General features: G+C 39.6%; 1 protein-coding gene across 1 annotated transcript in view; it reads left to right on the top strand.

The window, feature by feature from the left end:
- EBF1 (EBF transcription factor 1) overlaps positions 1-27400 on the top strand; it is a 424741-nt gene that overhangs the window by 383533 nt on the left and 13808 nt on the right. Inside the window, exons 16-19 of the mRNA XM_039245352.1 lie at positions 7131-7219; positions 24051-24116; positions 25105-25282; positions 25927-26106. Coding sequence (XP_039101283.1) covers positions 7131-7219; positions 24051-24116; positions 25105-25282; positions 25927-26106 — 513 coding nt within the window. The remainder of the gene's footprint in view (positions 1-7130; positions 7220-24050; positions 24117-25104; positions 25283-25926; positions 26107-27400) is intronic.

The following is a 27400-nucleotide window of genomic DNA, read 5'->3' as shown; positions in this document are numbered from 1 at the left end:
AGCAGAACTTGTCAATATGTTGCACATTGGGATTCATTAATATTAAAATAAAGTAGTCATCCTGGAAGAGTAAGTAAAGCACCGAGGCTTTTGTTCTCATTTATACAGTTAGCATTCTCTGTGGCTCAATTTCTCACCTTCCAAGGGGGAGTAATGATTTTTGATATTTATGTCACGGCATATTGAAGGAATCACTGAGATAACGTCTATAAAGCACTTGATATTACTGGGAAAACAGTATTATGTGACCTCAGGGTATGTTTTAAATGACGCTTGACAAGTTACCATTATGATTGTTAACATCTATTAAAAATCTTCAGAGGTCCTTATAACTTAGAGAATAACTGAGATTCAGGATGCAAAAATCTTAAAAATGAGTTGTAACCTATCTAAGTGTAAATTGGTATACATTTTGTAAAGGTAGTTAGGAAATATATGTATCAAAAGACTGGAAAATGTGAATATTCTTTTATCTAAGAATTTCTCCTATTTTTCAATACAGTACTTCTTACATCAGAGAAAATTTGGGAGGAAAAGCATACATTCCCATTAACAGGGGCTATGTTACATAAATTATGGCCATCCATACGATGCAATATGCTACAACCCTTAAAAAGAATGAAATGAGGTGAATATAAATATGTATATAATCAATATTTATATAAAACAGGATTGTGCAAATGCCTGAAAGTATGCACACTAAGTAGTGATTATATACAAATAGGGTATTATGGGGCTTTTCCCTCTTTTTTGTGTTTCTTTTGTATTTTTTTAATACAATACGAATGTATTACTTTTAGAGAAACAGTAAAGCTGTTTCCATTTTAAAAAAAGAAAAGTAAGTCACTCTTTCTTCCTGCTCTTGATCGCTTTTGCTTATGGAAGAGTTCTTAATTTCTAAATGTACCTAAGTTCTTTGCATTCCAGCGGACAGTCCTCAGGGTCGTCCCTCTCTTTCTCCAAGAGCCCTTGCACTTCATCACTCTGGGCTTTGATCTGCTTTCCCACTCACTTTTTCTTCAATCTGTACCTTGTATGCACCCCTGGCCCCACTCTTTGTAAAGAGGACTTAGCCATACAGGCCAGCTAGCACCTCTGATTGTACCTTTCATAGAGAGAAGTAGTAATTCCTTTGCTTGATTTTTGAATCTCAGACTTGTTGCCACACAGCAAGAAGTTTGAAAACTGCAAATAAGAAGTCAGGGCATGTTCAAATCCAATTTGGAAATTTTCCTTTAGCTCCTATGTTGGTAAATTCTGCCCATGTTGGCTTCATCCTGACACCCTCCTGGTTCAGTTACAGCTTTCTGCAGCTGCCAGCCTCTTCCCAAACCTCTCCTGAACCTTACTGGCTCCTGAGGCAGGGAACTGGATTATAAAAGCATTTCTCACCCAGAGCAGGGCTCTGCTTGCAAAGGATTTGGTTTTCGGTTTCTTAAAGAGTATGTCCCTTCCACAGAAGAGGTGATCAGGATACGGTTCACGCACTAAACATCTAGGAATGAAATATCCAAGTGACTGGAAATGCAACAAATCTCTTCATTAACCATATTTCTGGCTCTTGTTTAGGTTTCTGGTTGATTTTTTGGTTTATATATTTTAAAGTCAGTCTTCAAGATAGGTTTGTGAAGATAACTTGCTGTTTTATTGTTTACCTCTGGTTGTTAATTTAGTGACTGAGGGAAAAATGGGGCCATTATGGAACAAAAAGGCTCGCCTAACACATATGTAATAACTCTCATGCCCAGAATGGATCGGCCTTGAAGGGAAATGCTCTGCTGTTACTCCTTTAGTTCAAATGTAGAGTAGTCACCAGGGAAGCTCGGAGACCCAGGTGCTGGTTTTATCATTGCCTCTGCTAGGAGGTTTTATTTATTACTTGGCATCGAGTCTAGATATTTGTTTGGACATTAAATGGCAATAGAATATAAATATTACCTTCCTAATATCTGCATTTCTTTTTATTTCCAGTCAAAATGACATCATGTCACACAACCATTAAAAAAAGGAAATTAAAACCCCAGAAATATGTTAAAGTGCTGCAGCGAGTCTCTGAGCTATAAAAGCAGGGAGACTGTGCTAACACTGGAATGGCACCGAAAGAGCTTTTCCTGTGCTGTTTGGGAGCACAGCTCTCCAGCCTCTCATTTCCATTGTTTCCAGGAATAAGTACTCAAGAAGTTCAAGAGCACAGAGGAGTGATTTCTCTAAAAAGAAACTCTGAAAAGAGAAAAGCCAGTTATCTTAACTGAGAATGCATCCTTCCTGACTACAACATTTTAATTTGCAAATATATCTCCTTAAAGAGAATTTCGTTATTGGATGTGTTTGTAAAGTGGATTTAAAAAAATACTAAAGGCATGAAAAGGCCACGAATGGCATGTATATATTTAGTTAGAATTTACTCATTGCAGATCTTTTGAATGGATTTTGCAATATCTTTCGAATGGATTTTGTAATTTTTTTTTTGAGAGAGAGAGAGCGTGCGCACACACATGGGGGCTAGGGGGCAGAGGGAGGGGGAGAGAGAGAGAGAGAGAGAGAGAGAGAGAGAGAAACTCAAGCATGCTCCCCATTTAGTGCAGAGCCGAACACAGGGCTCAATCCCATGATCTGGGATCATGACCTGAGCCAAAATCATGAGATGGTGTTCAACTGACTGAGCCACCCAGGCGCCCCTGGAGTTTGTAATCTTGTCATTAGTATTCGTGCATAAAATCTAGTTGTATTATTTTAAATGTTCTTTGCATACAGCATTTTATGCTGCATGAACATTTGGACACTGTAAATAATAGTTTTGTATAATCAGAGCTGTTCAGCTGAAGCCCAAAGAAGAGCTCTGCTTAGACTGGTTCTGCATAGAAAGTTACTGGTTTCTTCTAGGCGAGTTTGAGATTCTGAGATTGGGAAAGTCCCCACAGCCATTTATAAGCAGTTTCAACACAAGGCCAGATGTAGGGGTTTGATATTTTTAACTATTTAATTAACTTCTACTCTTTGAAAAGTAATGACTTTGATGCCCTTGAAATGCCAACCAGTTCATCAGTCTTTTGGGGCTGGATGGCACATTTCTTTCAGAAATTTTATTTTTAAGGGCTTTTGGTTTCGTGACACAAAACACTTAATTCCTGCAAATGTCATCTGGACACATGACGGGCACCAAAAATGATGATTGAATCAGTGGAGAATTTCCTATCATGTGGAATTTTTCAGATGCCTACATTGCTCCCATTCTACTCTGATGTTTTAAAAATTGGGGCTTTTTCAATTTGGGGTTACAGGTTTTTCTAGATCTCTGATCCTCCCTTATTCTGCCACTGTCCCTGCCTGGTTTCGGATGACATCCTGTGCAACCCTTTTCAGAGAACACGGACTCGGTGTTTGGAAGCAGAGTCACATTAACGCTCTCTCATCCTTGCCTTCCTTTTGCAGTTTATAGCTTCATCGGTTTCTCTTTTTTCAACCTAAGATGCTCATGCTTCTTTATTTGTTGTTAATTATTCCTAGTTAAGTTTTTCTTTCTTTCTCTTCTAGATCCTCAGAATTGTCCCAAGTTTAAGGGGGAAAATTGATTAGTCCCATTTCTACTAGTGCCCCCCGCTCCCCAGCCCTGTGCTTGAATACAATGAGGTCACTTTGTTGAAGGATTAACTTTATATTACATTCTTTCAGAGTAGACGTACGTCCCTAAGGTACAACTACCCCCACTGATGAAATAAATATACCATTCTTTATGATTCCTCCTCGTTACCCTCTCTGTTGATTTTCAGAGAGTTTATGAATAGTCACATATTTATACAACTGGCCAAAAGTATACTACTTATTTTTCTTATGGTCTGTAATAACCTATGCAAGGTTATTAAAGGGTATACAGACCCCTTTTAAGGCATAGTTTCTTATGTCATTACTTTATACAAGGAGGTCACATTCCATCTCGGCAACAATCTCTTGCTCTTAACCTTTTTCTCTGATTATAAAAGTAATATATGTTCACTGTGGAAAATTCACAGAATGTATAGGACAAAGAGAAGGAAGAAAAGCACTTTAAGAGCCACTTTTTAGAAATAACTACTGTTAGGCAGTTTATATATGGACATATTTTCTTTATTCTATGTATGTTCATTTTTTAAAAAGTAACCACATTGTATATATGCTCCTGTAATCTGCTTGTTAACCTAGCCATATATTATATGTCAGTAATTTTTTTTTCCCTTGTGGCGTTGCTTTTGAGGACTGCATCATATTCCATTCCATAGGCATGCCATGATTGAACCATCCTCCTCCCTATCCACTTAATCTGTTTTTAGTTTTTCATTTGTTTTATTTTGTTTTGTTTTTTTAAGTAACAATCTTTCAAAGATGACCCCTCTTATTCAGTAATCCATTTTTTCCTCTCTAATCAATGCAATGGGAGAAATCATCAGGCACCTTTGAATTTAAAACAATGAGCTTTGCCTTACATATTTTTAGTGCTATCTTTGTCTACATCACCGGACCATGCCATTGTAATAGTCTATACCTAAATTAAAGGCAGGTTAATATATTTAATAATATGAGTGTAGAGAACTCATAAAGGCATGGGGAATAAATTAAAAGGCTTTATCTTACTATCCGAAATATTTCCCCTCACTTAGTATACCTCCATAGAGTAGATGCTTCTTTTCCCTTGAATAATGAGTTAAGTATATCATACTCAATTATGTTTTGTGGCAGCAGAATGACTTCTCTTCAGGTCTTTAGCTGTTAGTTCCATACGATATTTGAATTGGTTCTTTTAATTGCAGATACTAAGTGTTGGTCATTCTGCTGTGAGTTGGCAGTACAGACAGAGAAACATATACGTCAGACATTCATTCATTTAACAACTACCCGTTTCTTGACACAGTAGGAATTAATTCATTATGCAAACAACTGAAGGAGCAGGTCAACAATTCATGTTTTATTGGTGGCTAAGACTTAAAAATAAAAACAAGAAATAGAATTTTCAGAATGCTGAATTATGTCTTCAGATATTAAAATGATATACTTAATTGTCTAAAGCTATTTTTATGGTTAAACATCTTGGATGGCAGTTAGTGATATGGGTGGGGGATGGATGTGATATATTACTGAAAACTAGGTTCTCATTCCTGTCCCTCTCATGCATTCTTGATTAAATACCATGGATTTTACGAGTAACAGCTTCCCTGCATGAAGAGTTCTATGGCTTTTTCTCTACATGTCTAATTTGAAAAAAGAATTCTTCTCAAGGGTTTAGAAAGTAATTCATAAAATGGGAGGAATAATAAATATTGTGCCTTAACTCATATACTAGTATAGATAAAGAGATTTGGTACACCTGGGTATAATTTTAGTTAATTTCCACAAGAGACAGGTTGAAAGTTTACTGTTTGGAAGCGGGGGAAGGGGGGAGAAGATGGCTAAATCTCATATTTGTAAAAATGATTACATTGTCTTAAATGAAAATGCTACTCTATTAGCAACTTCAATAAGCATTGCATTTGGGAAAAATCTTTTCAATAAAAAGTTACCTGAAGTTCACTCCAACTTAAAATATACAAGTGAGGAAAAAGTACTTACTCTGATTTATGTGTCTTTTGGAGGTGTAATTATTGGCTTTTTACTCACCTATGTAAAACAATGTACTTTTGTAAATGGATTTCTGGCCACTTTGTGCAGCCTTTTTTTTTTTTTTTTTTTTTTTTGCCTTTTTTTTCCCCTTACATAAAAAGTAAGCACTGTCAATCAAGGAATTTTAAGGTTTATTTCCTCTTTAGAAATGATTGATAGCCTTTTAGATTTACAAGTTGACAAGTTAAAGGGTTCTATTGGTATAATTATGTACTAAATTCACAGTCTTTCAATTTAAATGTCCTTTTAAAACCACAAGATTATCATACCTGTATTTTGAAAAGTGGGCCAGTCAGTTTGGGTTGGTATACAAATTGCTTCCATTAGCCTTGGGACCTATTTGAATTTAATACAGTTTTTTAAAGTTAGTAGTAGTATGAATCTTACTTTTAAAATTTAGGTTAATGGAAATGCATTTTAAGTAAAGCATGTGGCAACTTGTTTTCTAATGTATAGCTAAATGTCAGAACTACAAAGACTGGCTTTTTACTCGGTGTGGGAGAAAATATGTGGTTGAAAACGTTAGTTACACTAAAAAAGAAAAGAAGAAAAACACCCACCCATTAGTGAGAGGATATGGGGATGTGGGGAGAGGATGGAGCTGCCATCTTTTCCTGGTCAGATGAGGAAGATATTTCATCTCTCGAGCAGGAATTTTGAAAATTATAGACCAGGGTCTACTTTGTGTCACACTTAGTTTAAGGTTACCTTGAAGAGAGTGTAAACAATATGGGTACAATAAGGCTCATTGTCTCCAAATATTATTATAGGTTTATTCTTCTTTTAGTCTTTTTAAGAATTTTTATTGGAGACCCAGATGCTCTATGCTAATGCTCCACAGAGGCTGGTCTTCTTCCTCAAATAACATTGATGTTAGTGAATGAGTCTGTCATTTTACATGTGAGGGTGTTGTATCAAGGACATTTTCAACACCTATCAGCTTGCAGACTCTATCAAGTGTAGAATAGGCTTTCTATGCCTAGAAGATCCCGACTTCCTGACCCTCACCATGTTCTTGCAGGCTTAATTGCCACAGAGGCATGGAGATGGTGGATGTGTTGAGATCTATTAAAGACTATTCAGTTAAGCAAGTACTTGTAATTCTCCTGCTGTTTATAATGTTTGCATACCTTCAGATAAGCCCTTGAGTATTTTGACCTGAGCTTTTAGCTAGTGGATCCTAAAACTTCACATCAAATGCCATTTATTTTCTATTTTTGATTATGTAAGGAATATAGGATTTGGCCAGAAGAGCCGAGTTTAGGAGTTGTTACTAATGTCCCTACTAATGTTCTTTCAAGCGAGTCCCTGCCCACCATGGTAAATAGCAGAAGTAGACAGTGAAAATATTCAGCAAGAGCACTGTGCATCTGATCATCTCGTGACGTAATTTAAAAGTATAAGTTAAATTTGGGGCTTCCAGTTGTTTCCATGCCATCAGTGTTATGTTCTGTTTTATTTCATGAAATTGTTCTAATCCTGTGACTTCTTCATTGCAGCGCTCAACGAACCCACCATCGATTATGGTTTCCAGAGGTTACAGAAGGTCATTCCTCGGCACCCTGGTGACCCTGAGCGTTTGCCAAAGGTCAGGATACTTCTTTTTTGAGTTACAGTCTCTGGAGACTTGAGCTTAGGTGATTAGCAGAAAAACTTTGCTATTGATGAAAATTAGCTCATAGGTAAACAACTCAACATTTTTGTGCTTTGTGTGTCTGGTAAACAATAATAAAAGTAGCAAGCATTAATGTGCCAGGTAGTGTTATACTTATTTTTACATATGTTATGTCATCTTTTCCTTTCAAAAACCTCTGAGCTTGGTACTTGGTTACCACCTTTATTTTAGAGAAGAAAATAAGCAAGGAGAGGTTAAATCATTTGCCAAGGTCATAAGCATGTAAATTGCTCAATGGAGATTCAAATCTATGCAGTCTGGCTCTAAAGTCCACGTTATTAATCACTGCATCATAACAATTCTTAAGAGGAAAAAAAAAACCCACTGGCTTTCTACCTATATGACGATTTATACCTATGCCTAGTACAGCTAGAGCTCAAATGAAACATATTGGTAGATCTTGCAACTGGACAAATAAGACAGAGCCTCTTACCTCCAGAAGCATCCTACCTAAATGGAAATAAGGTATAAATGTGTGAGAAATGAAACAAAAATTCAAGACAGAGTAATATATGTCATGCAGCAATACACTGTTAATTGCCAATGCAGAAAGTAGGAAAATCACATACTGACTTCTATTCTGTACCTGTTGTCAATATTGGGGGTGTTCCATCTCCATACCTGAGGAACATGGGCATTGCATCAGAGAGATCACCATACACAACTAACCATAAGAGGAAGTAATAGGTACTTTTAACCAAAGTCCTGTGAGGACTCCGAGGAGAGAACAATTAAAGTAAATGCTAAGGAAGTCCTAAGTACAGAATTTTTTTTTTATATTTTTATTTATTTCTAGGAGAGAGAGAGAGAGAGAATGAGACAGCGTGAGCAAGGGAGGGTCAGAGAGAGAGGGAGACACAGACTCTGAAACAGGCTCCAGGCTCTGAGCTGGCAGTCAGCACAGAGCCCGACGCGGGGCTCGAACCCACGAACCGCGAGATCATGACCTAAGCGAAAGTCGGAGGCTTAACCGACTAAGCCACCCAGGCGCCCCCCTAAGTACAGAATTAGTAGAACTACCATTCGCCATTTCCTGACAGCAAAATAAAGTTTCCATTTATTTCACAAATGGAAACTACTATAAATTCAATGAGTAGATGAGAGGTGCTCTTCTTGCTGGAATAAGGCTAAAGATATGTCACTTCTAGGTCTGTTTTGCCTCATAAAACACTTACAAAAATGAAGTTGGCATCCTTCCTAGCTCAGCAAACTTCTTTGGGGGATTGGTTTACTGTCAGATCATACCTGTGTGCCTGGTGCCCTGTCAGAACAGACCTTGCCCCCCCACCCCCAAAAGGAGAAAGGTGCCTCCCAAACTACTGCATGGATGAGAGGGGCCAATCAGGCAGAGAAGGGACACTACCTCTCTGAAGAGAGGAAGAACTGTGACCAGCAAGAATGGGAATTCTCTACCTAGAGCTGGGGAAGAAGCACACAGCCTCAGTCTCTACCTCTAGCTTCCTGGAACGGCCTTGCTTCTGCCCAGTGCTGTTGACCTTACTGAAAACATTTCACTCCAGGAAGAAACCATATGGTGTGTCAGTCTGTTCATATCCTTGTCTTTGAAACAGGCTTCCATCTTACACATCCTCCTCTTTGGCCCTGACTTATTCTTGGTGAGCGATTAAATGATCTAATAGTAATAGTGAACGGCAGCCTCCATCTATAGTATCGATGTGCCTCAGAGAGGCAGGTTTACTTTCAAGGCCTTCTGTCTAACAAGAACCTAGCTCCCATGCATTTCCTGTGGGATTATAATTGGTAATTTTATAGCACAACGATATAAATGAAGTGTGTCCACCCAGTGGTCAGTGCCTGAGGTGTCTCAGTGGTAGAAAGAAGGAATGGGTACAATGACAGGCTTTTCTTAATTTTTCCATTTGGGGACAGTCTTCACTTTACATTTGGCATTTGACATCTCCAAAAGGACCTGGAGAGTCAAACTGGCAGGAGTGGAACTCAGAGCAAGGGCATTTACTAGCTATGCAACAGAGGTCAAAATTCTTATTTTTTCTCCAAAATTCTTTACGTCTGTGCCTCAGTTTCCTTCTCTATCAAATGGAGATGATAGTATTTTCACTTTTTCTGATAGTTATTTTAACCACTTATTTAACACTCAACAAAAGGTAGCTATGATTATCTGCAGTTGAGTAAGAGTGGGATTGTTGCTTCTCAGAGCTCTTCTATCCAATCTATGCAGAGCAGGAAATCCTAATCCTGGTGAGCAGTTGGATGTATGATTCGTCTTCTGTGCCTCAGTTTCTTCATCTATAAAGTGGGGACAATAATCATGCTGATGTCACGGGGATCATATACGGACAAAAAGAAGTAATCCTGTGGATGCACTCTAGCACAGCTATCTGGCTCACGGTTGCTTCTCTGCAAATATTTATTGAAAAGCAGAAGATAAATCTGATTTAACAGTTGAGGTCTAAAGAAGCCAGGAAGTACTTTTCTTATTCTAGAAATGGGAGAAATAAGAGTAGAGGGCTGAGTTTTGTGTGCTTTTAAAAACATTTTTTACAGTTGCACATCACATTCAGAAATGTTGAACAAACAGCACAGACACGTGTCACTCCATCCCTGGTGGCCTGATGGTGAAGTTCCCAGCCCTCTTTTCCCGGGTTTGGGAGGAGTAATCAGGACACAATGGATTTGTGTGTTAAGGAAACACTCCACAGCCTGCATCTAGCCACTTGACTGTTCAAGGGCTCTGGCTGGAGCCCACCCCAGGAAGCTCTCTGTGTGACTCAGACCAGAGTGGCTGTCCTCCTGGCTCTGAAAGTTAAGGTGGAGGAAGAGTTCAAGAGCAGGGTCAGGAAGTGGTGGATGGAGCCAGCTCGAGGTATTCCTGTGGACTTGGGAGATTTATACTCAGGCTGTCCATTGTTAGAGGGATAAAAATGGGCTCCGCCTTTCTTAGAATCATGGTCAGTGTTTGTCAAACAGGAGTGTTTCAGTGAGCCATGGACCACACACCTCAAAAAACAAACTGCACTTTATTAAACCCATGTGTTTGTGAATAGACAAAGCTAGATTCATACAACCACCCACATATTCTGTCAAATGAAACTGCTCCAAAGACCAAGCAGACAGCTTTCCATAATAATATGCCTTTGTATACTGGCTTGTGCCTTTTCAAAGAATTTGTACATGCTTTGTTTTATTGGAGCCCTTCTTATGAGAGAAGTCGGGGAAACAGACATCATTCCCATTTACCAAATGAGAAAACAGGAGCAAGCAGAATCCTTCTCTGTAAATTATTTTGTCCCTGAAAGTCACCATTAGTGAGAGCGGTTGTACGCACAAATTTAAAACAGTATAATTATCTTAAGCCCAGGTGTTTTTTGGTTTCCTTTTTCATATGTGCAGGGAGAAAGGTGGGCCAAGATTGTAAATCGAACCATTCTGTTCTGTTTCGTATGGGCTTACCTCCCTCTCTGGGTCCTGGCAGGAGAGAGAAGAACACGTGACCAACTTTGGGGTGAAGGTTGACTTTTCATGTAATGTAGAGGTGAAGGGATGGGGAATGTGGTCAGTCAGAGACTGTGAGATGCAGGCATGCATGATGCATCATGCAATCCAGAAACACTGAGCAAGGAGCTCTCTATGTTTTGAAGGCCAGAGGTGTCTCCACCTTCTTTCAGTGTCTTAGTTGTCTTCCTAGGTGGGCAGTGAGCATTAGCACAGAGGCGGGGAAAGTGGACCAAACCTCACCAGCACTCTGTGTGTTGGCAGTGAGTCCCAGGGAGCACGTGGTATCACTTCATGCCCAAGGGGTGCCGGCCACTGCTTTCTCAAGGTGTTCAAAGAGCACAGAGGCTGAGAGAGTAAGCTCTCGGCTCAGACAGGTGTGGAGTTTGCAAACCAGATCCACTGCTCTGTGCAGTGACTCAGCCTTTCCAGCCTGTTTTCCTTAATGCCATGGCCCCGCAGTGTTGCTGCTGGGCATTAGTGAGATAATATAGGTGAGGAGGCCTCTCTGGTATCTAGCAAGACCTCAGCACACAGAAGCTACAGGCCCTGAAAGGCAGGGACTCCCCATTCCACAGTCCAGATGCCCAGAGGGCTGGTGACTTCACAGCTAACAAGTGAGAAGACTAAAATTCGAGTCCTTGGGCTTGACTGCCTCACTTTTCCTTCAGATCTGGAAACCCAAATAATTCTGCCTTGAGGTGATTAGCGCCTCTCTCCTGTCCCTCCCCTACACCTCACCCCCATCCTACTTAAACTCTTGCCAGCTTTCTCTCCTTTTCCCACAGAAGGGGGTTGGCATGGGGACCTCTGTGGGGCAAACGTTTTTCTATGAGAGCCAGTCCCTCTTTTAGAGAAAATAAAGCAGTTTGAGAAGAGTAACAAAGGCAGCATTTGTGTATTTTGCTTTATGGAGCTGAAAATATCTGGTAAATTGATCCAGTGGGAGTAATAAATACACATTACTTTATCTTGTTCTTCATGTCCTATACCCCTGAGCCTTGATAGAACAACACCACTTAATAGACTTAAAAAAGAGTAATTACGCTCATTGGTTGTGTGATTTTTCAGCCCTCCCAGCCCTGCCTGACCTTCTAATTTAGCTCACCGTGTCTAACTAATGCATTTATATTCATCTTTTATGAAGCATGTATAGTACAGAACTGACTTCAGAGCTTCTTCCAAGCTGCCCTCCCAGGCCTCCAATCTGGTTAGTAGTAAGGAGAGAGGGAACCATCCATCTCTATACTGTTCCCATGTATAGATAACACATACACATGGCTCAGGGCATTTTTTTTATCCTTTATGAAACATAATAAAAAGTATTTATTACATTTTTACTTTAAAGCTTTTATACATTCTAGCATTATTTACAGCTAAACATTCAGGCAAAAGATGCAAGTGTTTTTAAAATGATTACTGTTAATGTTTCTGCTTGTCAGAAGTGCTTAAATTTTCCTGCACTTTGTCTAAAAACTTAGTACTGTTGCCTTTTAAGAACAACACATTTAAAAGATCTTGCAAGTCAGATTTGCAAACACTGCTGACAGTTTGTGATGAATGATATTGCAAAATTTGCAAGATGTTTGTCATTTTGCACAGCCGACATATTAAGGAGCGGATTAAGAAATGCAAAACCCCTATGGAAAACAAGCATCCCAAACGAAAACCAAAACAAACCTCAAGCAAACCTTGAACCCAGAGAGTACACACACCAGAATCTCTCACCCGGGTTTTTTCTCCCTACTTCCCACTCAGCCAGTGGAACCCAATTGTTCTCAGTGCATTTTCTCTCACCATATGGTCTCCTCATTACCATACACTAAGAGTCCATATGGGAAACTTGTGAAATGAACTGTATTCATTTTAACTGCCAGATGAGCAGCCTTTTGCTTTGCAAGCTTAGCTTAAGTCATCTGCTGTCTTCATGTTGTTATGGCAACACGGCACCAATAAAAAATTCTAATCTACTGTAAGTGATCACAGTATTTTAAGTGCTTGCCTATAACTGCCCTCAAAGGGGAGGAGGGAAGAAGGGTTATATGCTTCCGAGGAGCAAAGGGTTGTTCTTTATTCCAGCAGGTGTCACTAAAGAAGCTGGCGAGATGGGTAGAGGTGCCACCGGGGCCGCCTAGTAGACATGGATCGTAAGGGATGTGGATTGCTGAGGGACGGATGGTAGTAAGGATGGACCGTACACCCTTCGGGAGGGTCTAGGAAAGAAGAGACGTTGAAGGTCAAAAACTATAGTTCTTCTAGCAGACATGTTCCTCCGCTGGTGCTGTGAAGCCTGCCACAAATAAAATTCGAGATTCTAAACTACACAGGCAGCACATCCTTCTGGTGGCTTCTCCTTCACTGGCATGCGAGAAAATCTCAGCCTCCACAAGTCTGCTCTTCCTGTACATGGGAATTAGTCATTTCCAACACCATGCTAATTAAGTGTACCTTAAAGTAATGGAAGTCGGCAGCAACATCCTTAAATATAAATCATTTTCACCTCCGCGGGCCACATGATATGTTGCATCTCTGTCGCTCTATCTGTATTGAAAGTGAATGTTTATAGTCTCAGTTCATCAGTTCACATTAGCCTCATGCTGAATATTTAAACACAGAACAATTTGAACACACCATGAAGGAAGACAGTGACTGCACTTTCATTTGGAACAGCAAGGGCTCATCTAATAATAATTTAGTAAATCAGCCATTTAGTGGCTCGGTTGTGCGCTGCTTTGTGCCAAATATTATTCAGTTCAACTGTACACTTGCAGGATTGAAATTCAGACTCTGGTCACAGGCACTGTTTTTGCTCAATGGAGAGACAAGACCCAAAATCACCCTCCCTAAAGAGCGTTCATGTTTAGTGATTTATCATAAATACAGAGCTGGGGCAAAATAAAATCGGAGTCGGCTGTATACAATGTATTCTAATTATGCTTTTATTGTTTTAGTCTTTATGCAAAGACTATCAGTGATTCAAAACCTGCAGTTGCATCAGTGAAAACACAAATAAGAAATCGTTGCATAACCACAGTGCCTGTTAGTAGAAAAGGGGGATGAGTAAGGGTTTCAGAAAAAGATAAAGAAAAACCTTTCATCTTTATCTTTCACACCACGACACTGGCCACTCTCTCACCTTATTCATTCATTTATTTTTGTAATTTGAGGAAACTCTATTAACATTATATCCAGGAACCCAAACGATGCTCAAACAAAAATAACGAAACAAAAGCAAATCATATGGTATATTAAACTCTTAGAAAAAGCACAGTTGAGTTTGAATACAAGAAGCATTTTGTCTCTGCATTCTCTTGTCAGAAACACACACTAGGGAATGCATACCTTTTCCTCCTCTCTCCCCTATATCTGCCAGAAACCTTGTGGGCAAATCCCACTACCTGTTTGGATAATGTGCTCAACTTAGAGGCTTGGTGTCCCCTCTACTTATGCTTCTTTTAGCAGGGGAGTTTAGGCTGCTCTATGCATCCCTGAAATTGGAAATAGAATGTTTGTGTGGTTATGAGTATGTATTTTCTTAATGTTTACTTATTTTGAGAGAGAGAGAGAGAGAGAGAGAGAGAGAATCTCAAGCAGGATCCATGCTGTTAGTGTAGAGCCCAGCTTGGGGCTCGATCTCACGAATTGTGAGATCATGACCTGGGCCGAAATCAAGAGTTGGACACTTAACTGACTGAGCCACCCAGGCACCCCAATGAATATGTATTTTTGGGAGGAGGAAGATTGTAGCTTCATTTAAAAGACCCATGACCCTCACAAAGAACTATAATTTTCCCTTCTTTGTCTTTAACTGACTTATTTACAGGTTAAGTGATTCTACTTGTCATTATTATATCAGGCCCATTTCAGAGGTGAGGAAACTGAGGCTGAGAGAGGCCAAGTAATCTGCTCAAGCGTATGCAGCTGGTAAATGGGGTTTTCTACCTCACCAGACTTCCTCAGTGTTAATCTGTTCAGAATCTTTCAGTGTTTTTCAAATAGGACTGCATCTCAAACAGCACTCAAGGCACATAATGTACATGGACTCAAGAATGCATATAATTTGCCAAAGGTCTCTGGAAAATAAGTGAAGGTTATCAATATTATTGCTGGCTATTGGTCAACAAAGCACTAACTATATGCCTCCTGAGCCAGGTGCTGGCATTAACACTGCTTTAGAGATAAGGAAACAGAGGCATGCATTTACAATGCTAGTAAGTGCCAGAGCATGGATTTGAGCCAACTATATTGAACTCCAGAGCTAGTATCCCTAAGCGCTGACTCCTAGAATTAAGAAAAAGGAATTTGTAGAAAAAAGGCAATTTTGCAAACCAATCCTAAAAATTCCTCAAGCTTGGCCAAGGCTTGGGGGTAGAGGAAGAGGGCAATGGTAGTATGGACTGAGATTAGCTCACAAAGGGCTGAGCCAAGCAAAAGTGGCAACGTGAATTAAAAACATGCACATAGAAACATTGGAGATCATTCTTTTTCTCTTTAGCAGCAGAGTCACTGTCATAGAAACTTGTAATGTCAGTAATTCCAATAGCTGAATTCTGGAACGGAACCTCTTTCAAGCTCTTTTTTAGCACTGAGCTCTTGATGAGGGTAACTGTGTTTATCCTACTTCATATCACATCCCCTGGGCAGAGGCAATCAATTTAATTACTCATTAGTTCAGGGAGAAGTCACAGGAGGAACAAGGGGCTAATCCTATCTATCTCCTGACCGTCCAAAATCCTCCTCTTGGACTGAAGCCCTTAGAAAGAGACACTAGGAGGTAGGTCTTCAACCTCACTCACTGTATTCAGCCTTGAGTTACACTTCAATTAAGCATCAGAGTAATAAGAACTGAGCCCCAGCAGTCTCAAGGCAGTGGATTTTAATTGCAGTTATAGTCAGGACCATCTGTAAAAGCTTGGGAATTTACAGTTATCATTCATCTGGAGGTACATATAATAACCGATGATGTTTGACAATTTAAGAAGCAAAGCAAACTATATTTTTGCTTCCCTTAGATATCCTTAAAGTACAACATAGATCCAACATGCGTATATCACTTAGTCAAGTTTAACTACACATACTTGTCCAAATACATAAATATACACTGTGTATACACACACCCCAAACACATAGACATATACATACATAGGTATGGCAGTAAATTTCTCTGTTTACTCAGCGGTCCTTTGACTTTCAAACTAGATATTTATTCTGCTTTGCCCTAGGGAAAGGGAAGCCACAACCGAAAGACAAAGAGAAACAGAAGTAGTTAATTTTCGGCTTTTGTGTTTCTAAGAGCCCAGGCCTTGGTGACTTAAAAGATTTTCAAGGGTAATTTTGACTCTAGGCAGTTTTTGTTTCATGTGCTGACTTTACAACCTACCCCTGAAAAAGGCACCTCTGTACATAGCCTTCTCTTTAAGCAGAGACTTTTATCCTGATCAGAAAGTCGATTTCCAAGGCCACTCAGCAGGACCTAACCCAGAGCGTCGGTCTTAAACCAGTACAATGAATTGGAATAAGAAGCGCCGGCCAGAGGTTACCAAGTTCAGCTCTGTACCTCCAAGCAGGTCATATTCACAAGGGTGCAGACACCATTTTTCACTGTATTTGTGGCGGGAAGCACCCCAGGCTCCCATTCACCAATTACCATGACACCATTTAGAAGAGAATGCCAGGAGACCAAAAAGAGGGGGAAAAGCCATTGTCATAACTCTTCTCAGGAATACCTGGTTTCACAATTTATACTTAACTGCTGACACTTGAAAAGTCGAACATTTTGGTAAAATGAATCAAGCTATAATGTTTCTTTTATGAGATCCCCTTGCAGGAAAGGGAGGTTTGGCACCTTGTGGAGACCAAGCTTAGTTATCCATCATAGTAGTCAGCTGTCCTAGCCAGCTTCTCAGAGGTCACGCAATCGAACCAACAGCTCTTACAACTATATTATTGCTTACGGAACAGTAATTGAGGCACCAGATAAAAATTACCTGGTCTAATAGGCAGCGAACAATTTTCACTCAATAAAATTATAAGCCAAATCATTCATTTCATAACACTCTGGCTAATTTATTTGTTGACCTTTTATTATCCATAGCTCTTCAGTAGTATTAACTGCAACTCAGACAAAATCTCTTGTTCATTTCACTTTCATTGATTTTTTTTTCCATTGAGGCAATAACGGCTGCTTGAAAACAGCCTTTTTCTTTCCACTGTAAAAGTCAATCATGTAAGTTAGTATGTCTTACGTTGGTATAACTGCCTTAGCTTACAACCTACTTTAATTTCATGTGATTTGAGAAGTCTTCGGTACCATGTTTGCAACAAAGGCAAAGCTTTCCGGTGTGCCTCTAGCCACATGGCATGATGATACATAATAATACGTTTGAGAAGGAAGGGGGCTCTCATCTAATCTGAACATAAAATCAACTTTAAAATCAGAGAAGGTTCAGAAGTCCCCCCCACATTTTCTTTAGACTGGACTAGAATGACTTCGATGCCTCTTGTATTCATAGCAGTAGACCGTTTCAGATTGTTTAATTCCTTTGTCCTGGAAATTTCTGAAGATTTTAATTGTGGCTTGAATTTTATTTTTCTTTATAGACTATGGGCAGTGCGCATGTGCTAGAACATTCAGTAAGCTTCAGCTGAAGCTTCTTATATAATAAAATACTGTGAAGTCTTTAGAATGCAAGGTTGTAAAATATAATTGTTACACATTTGGCATTTTATGCCTCCCTAGAAATAACCAGTTGCTACCTACACCTCATCTATGCTCCTCCTTTCCATTTCAATTTACTCTAAAGTGGTCCTTAGCCGTAATGAGAATGCCCCTTTCAAGAGAGACATGTTTAATTATATCGATGCTAGATGTAAGTGACTCTTCTCAGTCATAGGGCTTCTGAGTAAAGAGTGCTTAAAGTGTGGCATGAAAGGTTTCTAATGTTCTGTGGTAAACTCTATTTCGAGTTCATATTACCAGAAAAATGAAAAATTTGAGGAATGTCTCAGAGGATCGGAAACTAAACAGTGCTCAAGTATTATTTTGGTTTGTTTTATTCCTTCCCTCATTGCCCTCATTATATGATTTTTTAGAATGCTAAGTCTACCATTGTGGAATTTTCCGTTTGGCTGAATAAACATGAATGAAGTTGGTATCTAAAACTACCCTCCACAGAAATTACCTCTCAATATAACTAGTATTTATTGTTTCGTACATCCAGCTCTGCGGGAAATGGGCTGTGAGAAAATTCCAATCAATTTTTCGACTTTCGGGTTTTCCAGTCAGTGTCACCTAGACTTTCAGACGGAAATGGGGAAAGAGCTAGAACTTAGAGGCTCGTGAGCTGAGTATACTGTTCAAAATCTGGACCCTTTGGTAAACTCTAGAGTAAGGAGGCAAATGAAATTATTGCTGATTTCATTGATAGATGCTTATCGCCTCTAAATCAGGAGGGACTTGCCATTTCACTCCATTTTGTGTTGCTGATATTTGGGCCCATTGCATCTTGAATCCCCTGATAGAGCAAAAGAAGATTGGTGATAAATGGGCTTCAGGAAAATGTGCAGTGACAGAAAAGTATTGTACTTCTTTGTCAGGAATCACCCAAGTTCAGCCTGACTTTGTAGGTTAGCTTCTGTTTTCTTCTACATCCTGCAAAACATTTCCCACTTGAAGGAGCATAAAGCCAAGCAGATTGTCCACCCAAATTTCTAAAGTATCCCTGGGCCTTAATTTTCTAAGGGGGTTCCCAGAGTCTCAAAATCTGATTCTAAAATTTGAAGTTAGTGTTGTGTTAGTAAATGGACATTCCTATGACTTTATGAGCTGAAATATATGCTCTGAGTGAAGGAAAGTTCAGGTCATATCCCCTGCTCATCTGGGTTTGAATTACTCAAAACATTGAATTGGATTTATAAAGGGACTCCATATTGGACAGTTAGACAACCTTCCACTTCACCCTGGAAGGCTAGACATGGACAGTTAATATGAGCTTTTTACCTACATATTCGAGGGCAGACACTGAAGAGAAGATTCACATGAAAAGGGAATAATCCTTAGAGATTTTACTATCATGAACCCAAAAGAGAGATACATTAGCCATATCTGCATATCAGACATGATATGCCTGGTTCCCAAGACTGTGCAAATACTAAGTATTTCTAAGGGTGTAAGAGAACAGTTAATAAAAGGCTGATGTATATCAAGACCAACCCCATGTTGCTAACAGCCTATAACTTGAGATAATGTCTGTACCCAGCATGATTCATTATATTAATCACAAAATTAAAATGTAAGCACAAGCCAGCAGGAGTAAAAGAGCAGATTCATAAAAGAAAAAAAAGTGGCATAAAAAACCCCCACAGTGATCAAGACTTGACCTTAGGGAATTTATATATTGGATTAAGAGGTCTGGAGCCAAATAGAACACCAAATTTAAATCTTGTGCTTTTATAAGCCATGCCAAATATATGCCCTTGTCATTTCATCGTATAAATTAAGCATGTACTTTTAAAAACCAGTAACTATCTTAGAACAAACTTTTCAACATGAATTTCTCAAGGCCTGTGGTTTGCTGAACATTGTGCTAGGGGCTTAGAGAAGATGATCAGATATTCATGACCTCAAAGGGCCTACAGTCTAATTGTAGAGAGTGAAGACTAGCATAGTTAAAATCAGAGCAAAAGGACCCTGCAGCATTTACTTCTGTGCTGTGCTGGATGGAACAGTCAGCACTACTTTTCAGAGTTAGAATAAGAGAGATTAGAAGCTGCAGTGAAGGTGGAATCAGTTCTGATAGAACAGTATAAATCTCAAGAGCACAGGCTCTGATGTCTGACACCTGAGGCTAAAATCCTTGCTCAGCCAATTGTCAGTTGTGTGGACTCAGGGAAAGTTGGCTGACCTCTCTGAGCCTTAGTTTTCTCATCTGCCAAATGGTGGTATGGACAGTACCCTAAGATGCTCTCTGTGAAGACTGGGTAAGTTAATGTTCCACTTTGAATAAACAACATTAGTTTCATCATTTCCAACCCCCCCCCCCCTTCATTACCAAGCTTTGGAGGATGAGAAGGCATTATAAATGGGCACAGTATGAATCCAGCATTCCAGACAAAAGAAAGGCAAAAGAGGGAAGGTCTGGAGATGGGAAAGAGCCAATGTTTTGCTTCTAGGCTGGGGAGGACTAGCCAGACCAGAATAGAGAGGAGTTATTCATGTGTGTAGGGAGAGAAGTTTGGATATAGAAGGTAGGATCAGATGATGGGGAGTATCTCTTGTAACCCTCATAGAACCCTGTACCTTAATTCTGGGAAGATAATGTGCCTTGAAAAGTATTGGAGAGTAGTATCAGTTTGTTGACTGCTGGGAAACAAGAAGTTCAAAAACTATTTGCTAGTTGATGGGGTTGCAACATAAGAAATAAAGATAAATCTTCCCTCTGTCTTTGCATCCCATTCAGCATCTTTATTATAAATGCTGCAAAACATAAGTAAAAACCCATAACAGTTAGGCTTGAGCTGTTTCTTGGAGTTGAGTCTCCCTGATGTTTCTGTAGACTCTTAATAGCTTATCCCCTTTTTTCTTTGCAGACCCCGCTCACGGTATCATCAACCAATTGTCATAATAGGACAGGGGAAGCCAGGTTTTAACTGTGAGAGAAAATAGATCAGTGAAAGTTGTTCTTTTTAAGGCATAAACATTTTTTGTTTCTTTAAAAGAGAAGAGATCCAAGGCCTTGAAAAGAAAAATAGTCTGACTCAGGATGTAGATTGGAGAACAAGCATTAGCTTTATAAGGAGACTCTGGGGCTTTTCAATATTTTGGATACTAGTATTTATCTTCTTTATTCCCCAATGGGATATGTTTTTAAATCTAAGGATAGGATTAATTATCTTAGAAGAATCTGATCTCTATCTTCATGTTTTAAACTGCAAGCAGGGAGATGTTTTAAACATTATGAAAAGAAGAGAAAATCTCTCCTGACAAATAAATGCCTTGAAAAATTAGATATTAGTACTAGTCAAATGTTCTTTCTTTTCAGAAATATTAAAATTGCATGTTAGAATGGAAGGAGCCTTATACTATACTCCCTCCTAATGCCACAAAAAATAAGACTTTAGGAACAATTTCCGAGACAAAAGATTATATGAAACATCCAGCTCTTCCCCTGATGGGAAATTTCTTTTTTTTTTTTTTTTAACATCCCAGGCTCAATCATTTCCTAATGTGAAATTACAGATTTTTCAAATTACCATATAAAACTGCAAAAAAATTACACTTGTGACCACAGAAGAGATAGCATACACTATCAATTTGATTTTAAAAGGCATACATCTTTTATACTACCTGTCATTTTTATAATGCCTTTTACAAATTTAATCAATACATTTTAACATTCTATATACTTTAAGTGCAATATACAATAAATATTCAAGTTTCATCTTAAACATGCTTTAGCCTTTAAATTGTTAAAACTGCAGTGCCCTTTCAATCTACTTACATAATGTCATAAAATATACATTTCAAGGTAAATGAAGTCAGCTACTTCAATTTAGTCCCTCAAACTGGTAGTAAATGAGAGGTTAACACTATGGTGCCAAACCCATTATTGAGTAAATTTAGCACCTTGGACAGCTCTGTAAAATCTTTATTGCTTTCCTGACCTGCTCGTCATGTTCTGTCTGTGTGTTCAGTGGCTCTCAGCTCTGATTGAAAGGCAATATATTAGATCCCCAACACAAACACGCTTGGGGGCTAGTTCACTGGGAGCGTAATGACATGGAGGTGAGAGCAATTTTCTGGTCACCAAAATCCAAGCACCTTGCAGGTCCATTGCACTAACTCAGAGGACCCAGAAATTTCCTTTCTCCTTCCCATTTGCAGAAATAACTAATAGAAGCTGAATCACAATGGCAAAGCTGAACCAAATGTAGACTCTCCCTTAAATCCCAAAGTCCATCCTGCAGTGAAGGACATTTTAAATTGGGCAAGATATCATTTAAGGAAATCACTTTCAGGGTAAGAAACCCAGGTTCACTGTGCACAAGACTGCTGGTCTGAAGTGCTGCAGTGCTGACGACCACCTATGGCAGTGTGCCTAGTGGGAAAGCATAACCCAGCTCCATGGACAGAAGAATGCAACTTTATAAAGCAAGATTCACATGTCTCATTTTCAAAGGATTAAATGGTGATGAGAGTTCTGAGTATTGAATAAGCAGAAAAAGAAACAACTAGATTATGTCATTGAAAAACCTTTATCATCAAAAATATGTGAGAGTAGACTGTATAGCATATGCTGGTAGCTGGAATTTTTTCAGGTTTATAAAAACTTCAAAGATCTTGGAGTTTATTTTGAACTTCCCTCCTCCCTAGTTCATGTAATTAATTAAAATAAGCACTGCTCTGAGTCCTCAGTGATAGCGTTCCAAGATTGAAATTCACAAGTGCAGTTTCCAACTGTACCTCATCTTGTTTTTTTCCTAAAATGAAAAGAAAGAAAAATACCTTCTCTGCCAAATCCAAACACTGGCATAAATATTTATTTGAAGAAATAAATGAACATAGGCCCAGAGAAGTCAAATCTTAGTAAATAAACTAACTTGATCCTGTTTTGTTTTAATCTTTCCTAAGAGCCATGAGGTTTTAGTGAAAGCAGCACAGGCCGAATTTGATATGGGGATAGGGTTTAGTGTGTCCATACCGTAGTAAATTATTAACTGGTGTGGTCAGACAATACTACAAACAAAAAATGGTAAATTATCTTTTAGCTTGCATTAAAAAAATAAAGAAATTATTTCAGATGTATTGATTCAAACCCCATTGATTATATAATGCTTTTCATTCCTTATATAAAAAAGAACTAAACTATTTTACAAATGGGGTCTAGCAGCTTAAGGCAAGCATAAATGTTTATTGAGAACTGAAAACCCCTCTATCTCATTTTTGAATTTAGGACATTATATATGTCATAAGTAGTTACTGCAGTATGACAACTATTTTATCTTATATTGTAGAAAATTTTAAATTGAAAAATGTTAATATGTATCTAAAAGCTTGTCATTTCAAGAGTTGCTCAAGGATTTTTGAAGAGGCTATGGTGACAGCAAAATGAATGTAATTATATCCCTATTTTCTGATCAGCATCTACAATATATGAAAATCGAACAGCACTGCTTTTCCATGCAGAAATCTATTGTGTGAAATATTTAAAGTTAAACTTTTTCTTGAAACTTTACCCATAGCAAAAAAAAAAAAAAAAAAAAGTAAACATATCTTCTTGCAAATCGCCTCTGATAATCATGCCATGCCTGTATGTTTGGCTCTCTGGTAAGCCTCCATTTTACAAGCCTAACTTTCCTCTTCATATTCCAGTTTAAATGAATATGAAGAAAATTAGGGCAAAATGAAGAGAGAGTGACTTCTTTCGGTTGAATGACAAGAATTACCACCACACACACTTTTGTAAAATGTGCTATTTATTAGAAACAAGCATACAAGCTAAATATGGAAGCCTACCTAAATGAAAAGAGGGAAACATTTTTCTTCAACTGGAATGAAAAGCAGAGCCTGTATCTAGGATGAGAATGAATGAGCAAATGGGGAAAATGATAAACAATACTGAAATAGCAAAGAATTGCTGTAAAAGAATCAGACTGTGCCAGTCATGAAAATTGGTGCAGAGGGAGCTTCCAGGGGGCAGGAGAACCCTTTTGTAAGAGCCTCTGACAAACAGTGCATTGCCTCAGAATGTGAGTTTACTCCATCACTCCCTTATGTCATGGCTCTGCCACACAAGGGAGATAAACAAAAGAAGTTTAATGCTACATGCTTCTAGTAGCCAAAGATTGATTGGAAATCCCTCGAAAATGACCTGTCTGATAAGGTCATGGTTCCTGGAATAAGCAATTAAGTACTAAATAAACACATCTTAGGGATTCATAACATGCACTGAATGACATCGATTGTAGTAATCTAGTAAATGACCTCGCAATTGTATTCAGCAATAAACATATGAGTGCTTTATCGTGCCTATGGCAGACTACTGAGTGATGTATTTTATCCTGCAGTACCAGTGATGCTCACCTTTTGACTCAATTAAGTGTGTATGTGAACAGGGATAAATTGGTGATTTAACACCATTCTGGGGTTTCCCAAGCTACTGCCTTTAAAACACTGTGTTGGCAAAGTATGGCCAGAGGGGACTAGATCTTGTGGAGAGATTAGGACAAGTGGCCTTCACTCAGAGGATTGTATCTCCTTTTCTCTTGACAGGAAGTAATACTCAAAAGGGCTGCAGACCTGGTGGAAGCGCTGTATGGGATGCCGCACAACAACCAGGTGAGCGTGACTGAGTCTCGAACTGTGTGGCCTGCCGTGTTCAGTTGAAGATCTCGGATTCCTTATTGTGTTGAAAAAGGACGGAAAACATAAAAACCACTTGCATGAGTTCTGTGTCATCCAGACATAAGATATAAGGCTATTCACTTCTTCTGTCTTATTTTGTAAATCTTTTATTACCTTTTCAATGGAATCATTTTCCTTATGAGAATAGGTACTCCATTTAAAACGAATCTTCCGTGGGAATGTACTTCATAATTGAGGAAGAGAGTTACCAGTGTTTTATTTTATTCCTCTCAGGTTTTCAAGGAGGAAAAGAGGGTTTAATTTCCTCTCCTAAAAAGAAAGATAAGGCCTGACTATAATTGTCTGCTTCTATTCACAGAGCAACTCCATGTATATGATTCATATTGCTCTAGAAACTAGGAGTCTGAGCAATCATTCACTCCTTTTCTGTGTGTCATTTGAATCAGTGTCAAGGGGACACAGTTCCACTAATACTCAGGGACACAGGTAGCTATCTACAGCCTGCCCTTAGCTTTAGCAGTGGGGAGGAGTTATAGCCTGTGTGTTTGTGTGTGTGTGTGTGTGTGTGTGTGTGTGCGTGTACCACCAGAGTTCCTGTGTGTTATTGGCTGGGGAGGGAAACCCCATGATGCTGTCACATGCAGGGTAGTAGTATGGAGGGATGGGGCTAAGACAATGGCCTTTCAAAGTCAGTCAAGGTCATGCAGCCCAGCTCTATCTTTAATAGGTGAGTGTCCTTATGTGAGCTCCTGGCCTCTCTCTGAGCCTCAGTCCTCCATTTGCAATATGGGCCTGTGAAGATGAGACTCATCCCAGGTTTGCTACGAGGCTACAGAAGTTGATGCAGTTAGAGCATGGAAGCCCCGAGCACCGTGCCTGCCATGTAATAAGCATTGGGAAAATGGTTCTCCCGGGAATATGACTAAGGGTAGCTGAAGGGGACATTCCTTTTACTTTGCAGGAAATTATTCTGAAGAGGGCAGCTGACATCGCAGAGGCTCTGTACAGTGTCCCCCGCAACCACAGCCAGCTCCCAGCCCTCACTAACACCTCGGTCCACGCAGGAATGATGGGCGTGAATTCCTTCAGTGGACAACTGGCTGTGAATGTCTCGGAGGCGTCACAGGCCACCAATCAGGGTCAGGAGCCTGTTCTTCTCCCTCCCCATTTCCCTGCCCCTTCCCAACCTCGGGCTGCTCCCCACCCCGCACCCCCACTGCTTACTTGGCACAAAACAATTTTTACTTAAAAACATCTTTTTCCAAAAGGGGAGATTCCTAGTTTTTGTGTATCAGGTACTACTGTAGAATTTGGGTTATAGCCATCACAGCTGGCAGTCTGGTCCTGGGGGCTAGAAAGGACGCATGCATTTAGCCATCTCTCCATTTGACTTTTCACCATAAACCATGAATGACAGATCGCAAAGAGGGTTGGAATTAAAGTTCTGAGGGGCCAAAGCACATCATCCTCACCCAGGGAATAGGAACCTGTTAACTCCAGGGTACATCTCTTAGATTGGGATTTATTTCTGCTCCAAAATGATAATTTATAGGCCTTGCATTGCCACTTCTCACGGCCCTGCTAAGTATTTATGATCTCCTAAGAAATGTGTGCTTTGCTCGCTTCCCATTTTAATCACAGAGCTAGCACCACCAACCCATGCACATGAATCACCCAACCCCTTCCCTCTGGGATGCAGCAGCAGGGCAAGAAACAGAGCCCTTCCTTTCCCGAGTCTTCCAGGATTGCCACCCTCATCCCCGGTTTTGCCCCCACCCCTCAGGTTTCACCCGCAACTCAAGCAGCGTGTCACCACACGGGTACGTGCCGAGCACCACCCCCCAGCAGACCAACTATAACTCCGTCACCACGAGCATGAACGGATACGGCACTGCCGCCATGTCCAATTTGGGCGGCTCTCCAACCTTCCTCAACGGCTCGGCTGCCAACTCACCCTACGCCAGTAAGTAGAGATGTGTGGCCTGCGCTTCTGTGCCTTGTGGCTCCATTAACTGGGCGTCATGCTTTGTGGCCCACTGTGTGGCCCACTGTGCAGTTCTCCTCAGTCATAGGACCCCCCTCCAGGCACCGACCCGGGTGATGCTCTGAGAGGCACCATTGTCTCCCGCAGAACTCTCTGCCCTCCCTTGCTCACCTTCTTCATCCCAAAGTCGCCCTCTTTGTCAGAACTTTGCTGCAGCCCAAAGCAGCAGTGTGATGTCATCGCCAGAACCCAAGCTTCGAGTCCTGTCGGAGATGAGTTTGACTCCTGCTTCCACCGGTTACTGACCGGTGGCCCAGGGCAAATTCTCTCCTCTCCAAGCCTCAGTTTTCTCATCTGCAAAATGGCGAAGGAACTAATACTCATCCCATACAGTTGTTGTAAGATGAAATCATGCATGTAATGAGCTTGTGCTGATGCCTGGCCCACAAGAGGCGCATTCAATGAACCTAAAAAATCATGATGGAATGATCATACTAAGTGGTGCTGCTAGTGTAGCATAGTCACAGTAGTCTAAAACTTAAAATCTTTCCCTTGAGGAATATTACTCCTTTTTTTTTAAATGCTTGGAATTTTTTCTCCTTTGTGCTTGATGTATACTAAAAACAAACAAATAACAACAACTGACAAAAAAAAAAAACCCCACTTTATTTTTTCCAAAAATATGGCAAGATGAAAAAAATATGCATACACAAGAAATTTTTTGCATGCCACGTCCTTCCTTGTCTTAAAGAAGTTTAACCTAAAGAATCTTTTGGTGCAACATTTAGATTGTGTCTATAGAACCTCAGGGAACTTGCATCTTTACATATAAAATGTCCTGGGCTGTGTTTCTACAATCTCTTGATCTGCCTCTGAGGATTTTTACATAGATAACCAAGTTTATCTTGGACAGTCTGGGTAACTCTTCTGTTTTGTAAAATGAGGCCAAACTCTCAGACATTTGTGGAATGATAGAAGATGTGTTGTTAAATGAAAGAATATTTGTGATTTTTTAAAAGAAGAGCCTTGGCTAAAAAAAAAAAACAAAACCCTAAAAACCATGCTATGTCTAATAGTGGAAATGTGGAGGGATCTAATCCTTTGAAAAAAGAAAGATCATTCTTGGCCTTTGAGAGTGGCTATTTCTGAAAGTAATACTTAGAGCCTTTTATTTTCTGGGTGAATTTTTATGCTCTGTGTGTGCTGAATTTTATATTTCCACTTAATCTGTTTGGAATCAGCAGCTTTTTGAACATTTGTAATTTCCCCAAAT

This window comes from Hyaena hyaena, unplaced genomic scaffold (assembly GCF_003009895.1).
Source record: "Hyaena hyaena isolate Hyena2069 unplaced genomic scaffold, ASM300989v1 scaffold_253, whole genome shotgun sequence".
NCBI classification, from domain to species: domain Eukaryota; kingdom Metazoa; phylum Chordata; class Mammalia; order Carnivora; family Hyaenidae; genus Hyaena; species Hyaena hyaena.
Note: the sequence above shows the minus strand (reverse complement) of the source record. Positions and strands in the feature narration are given on the sequence as shown.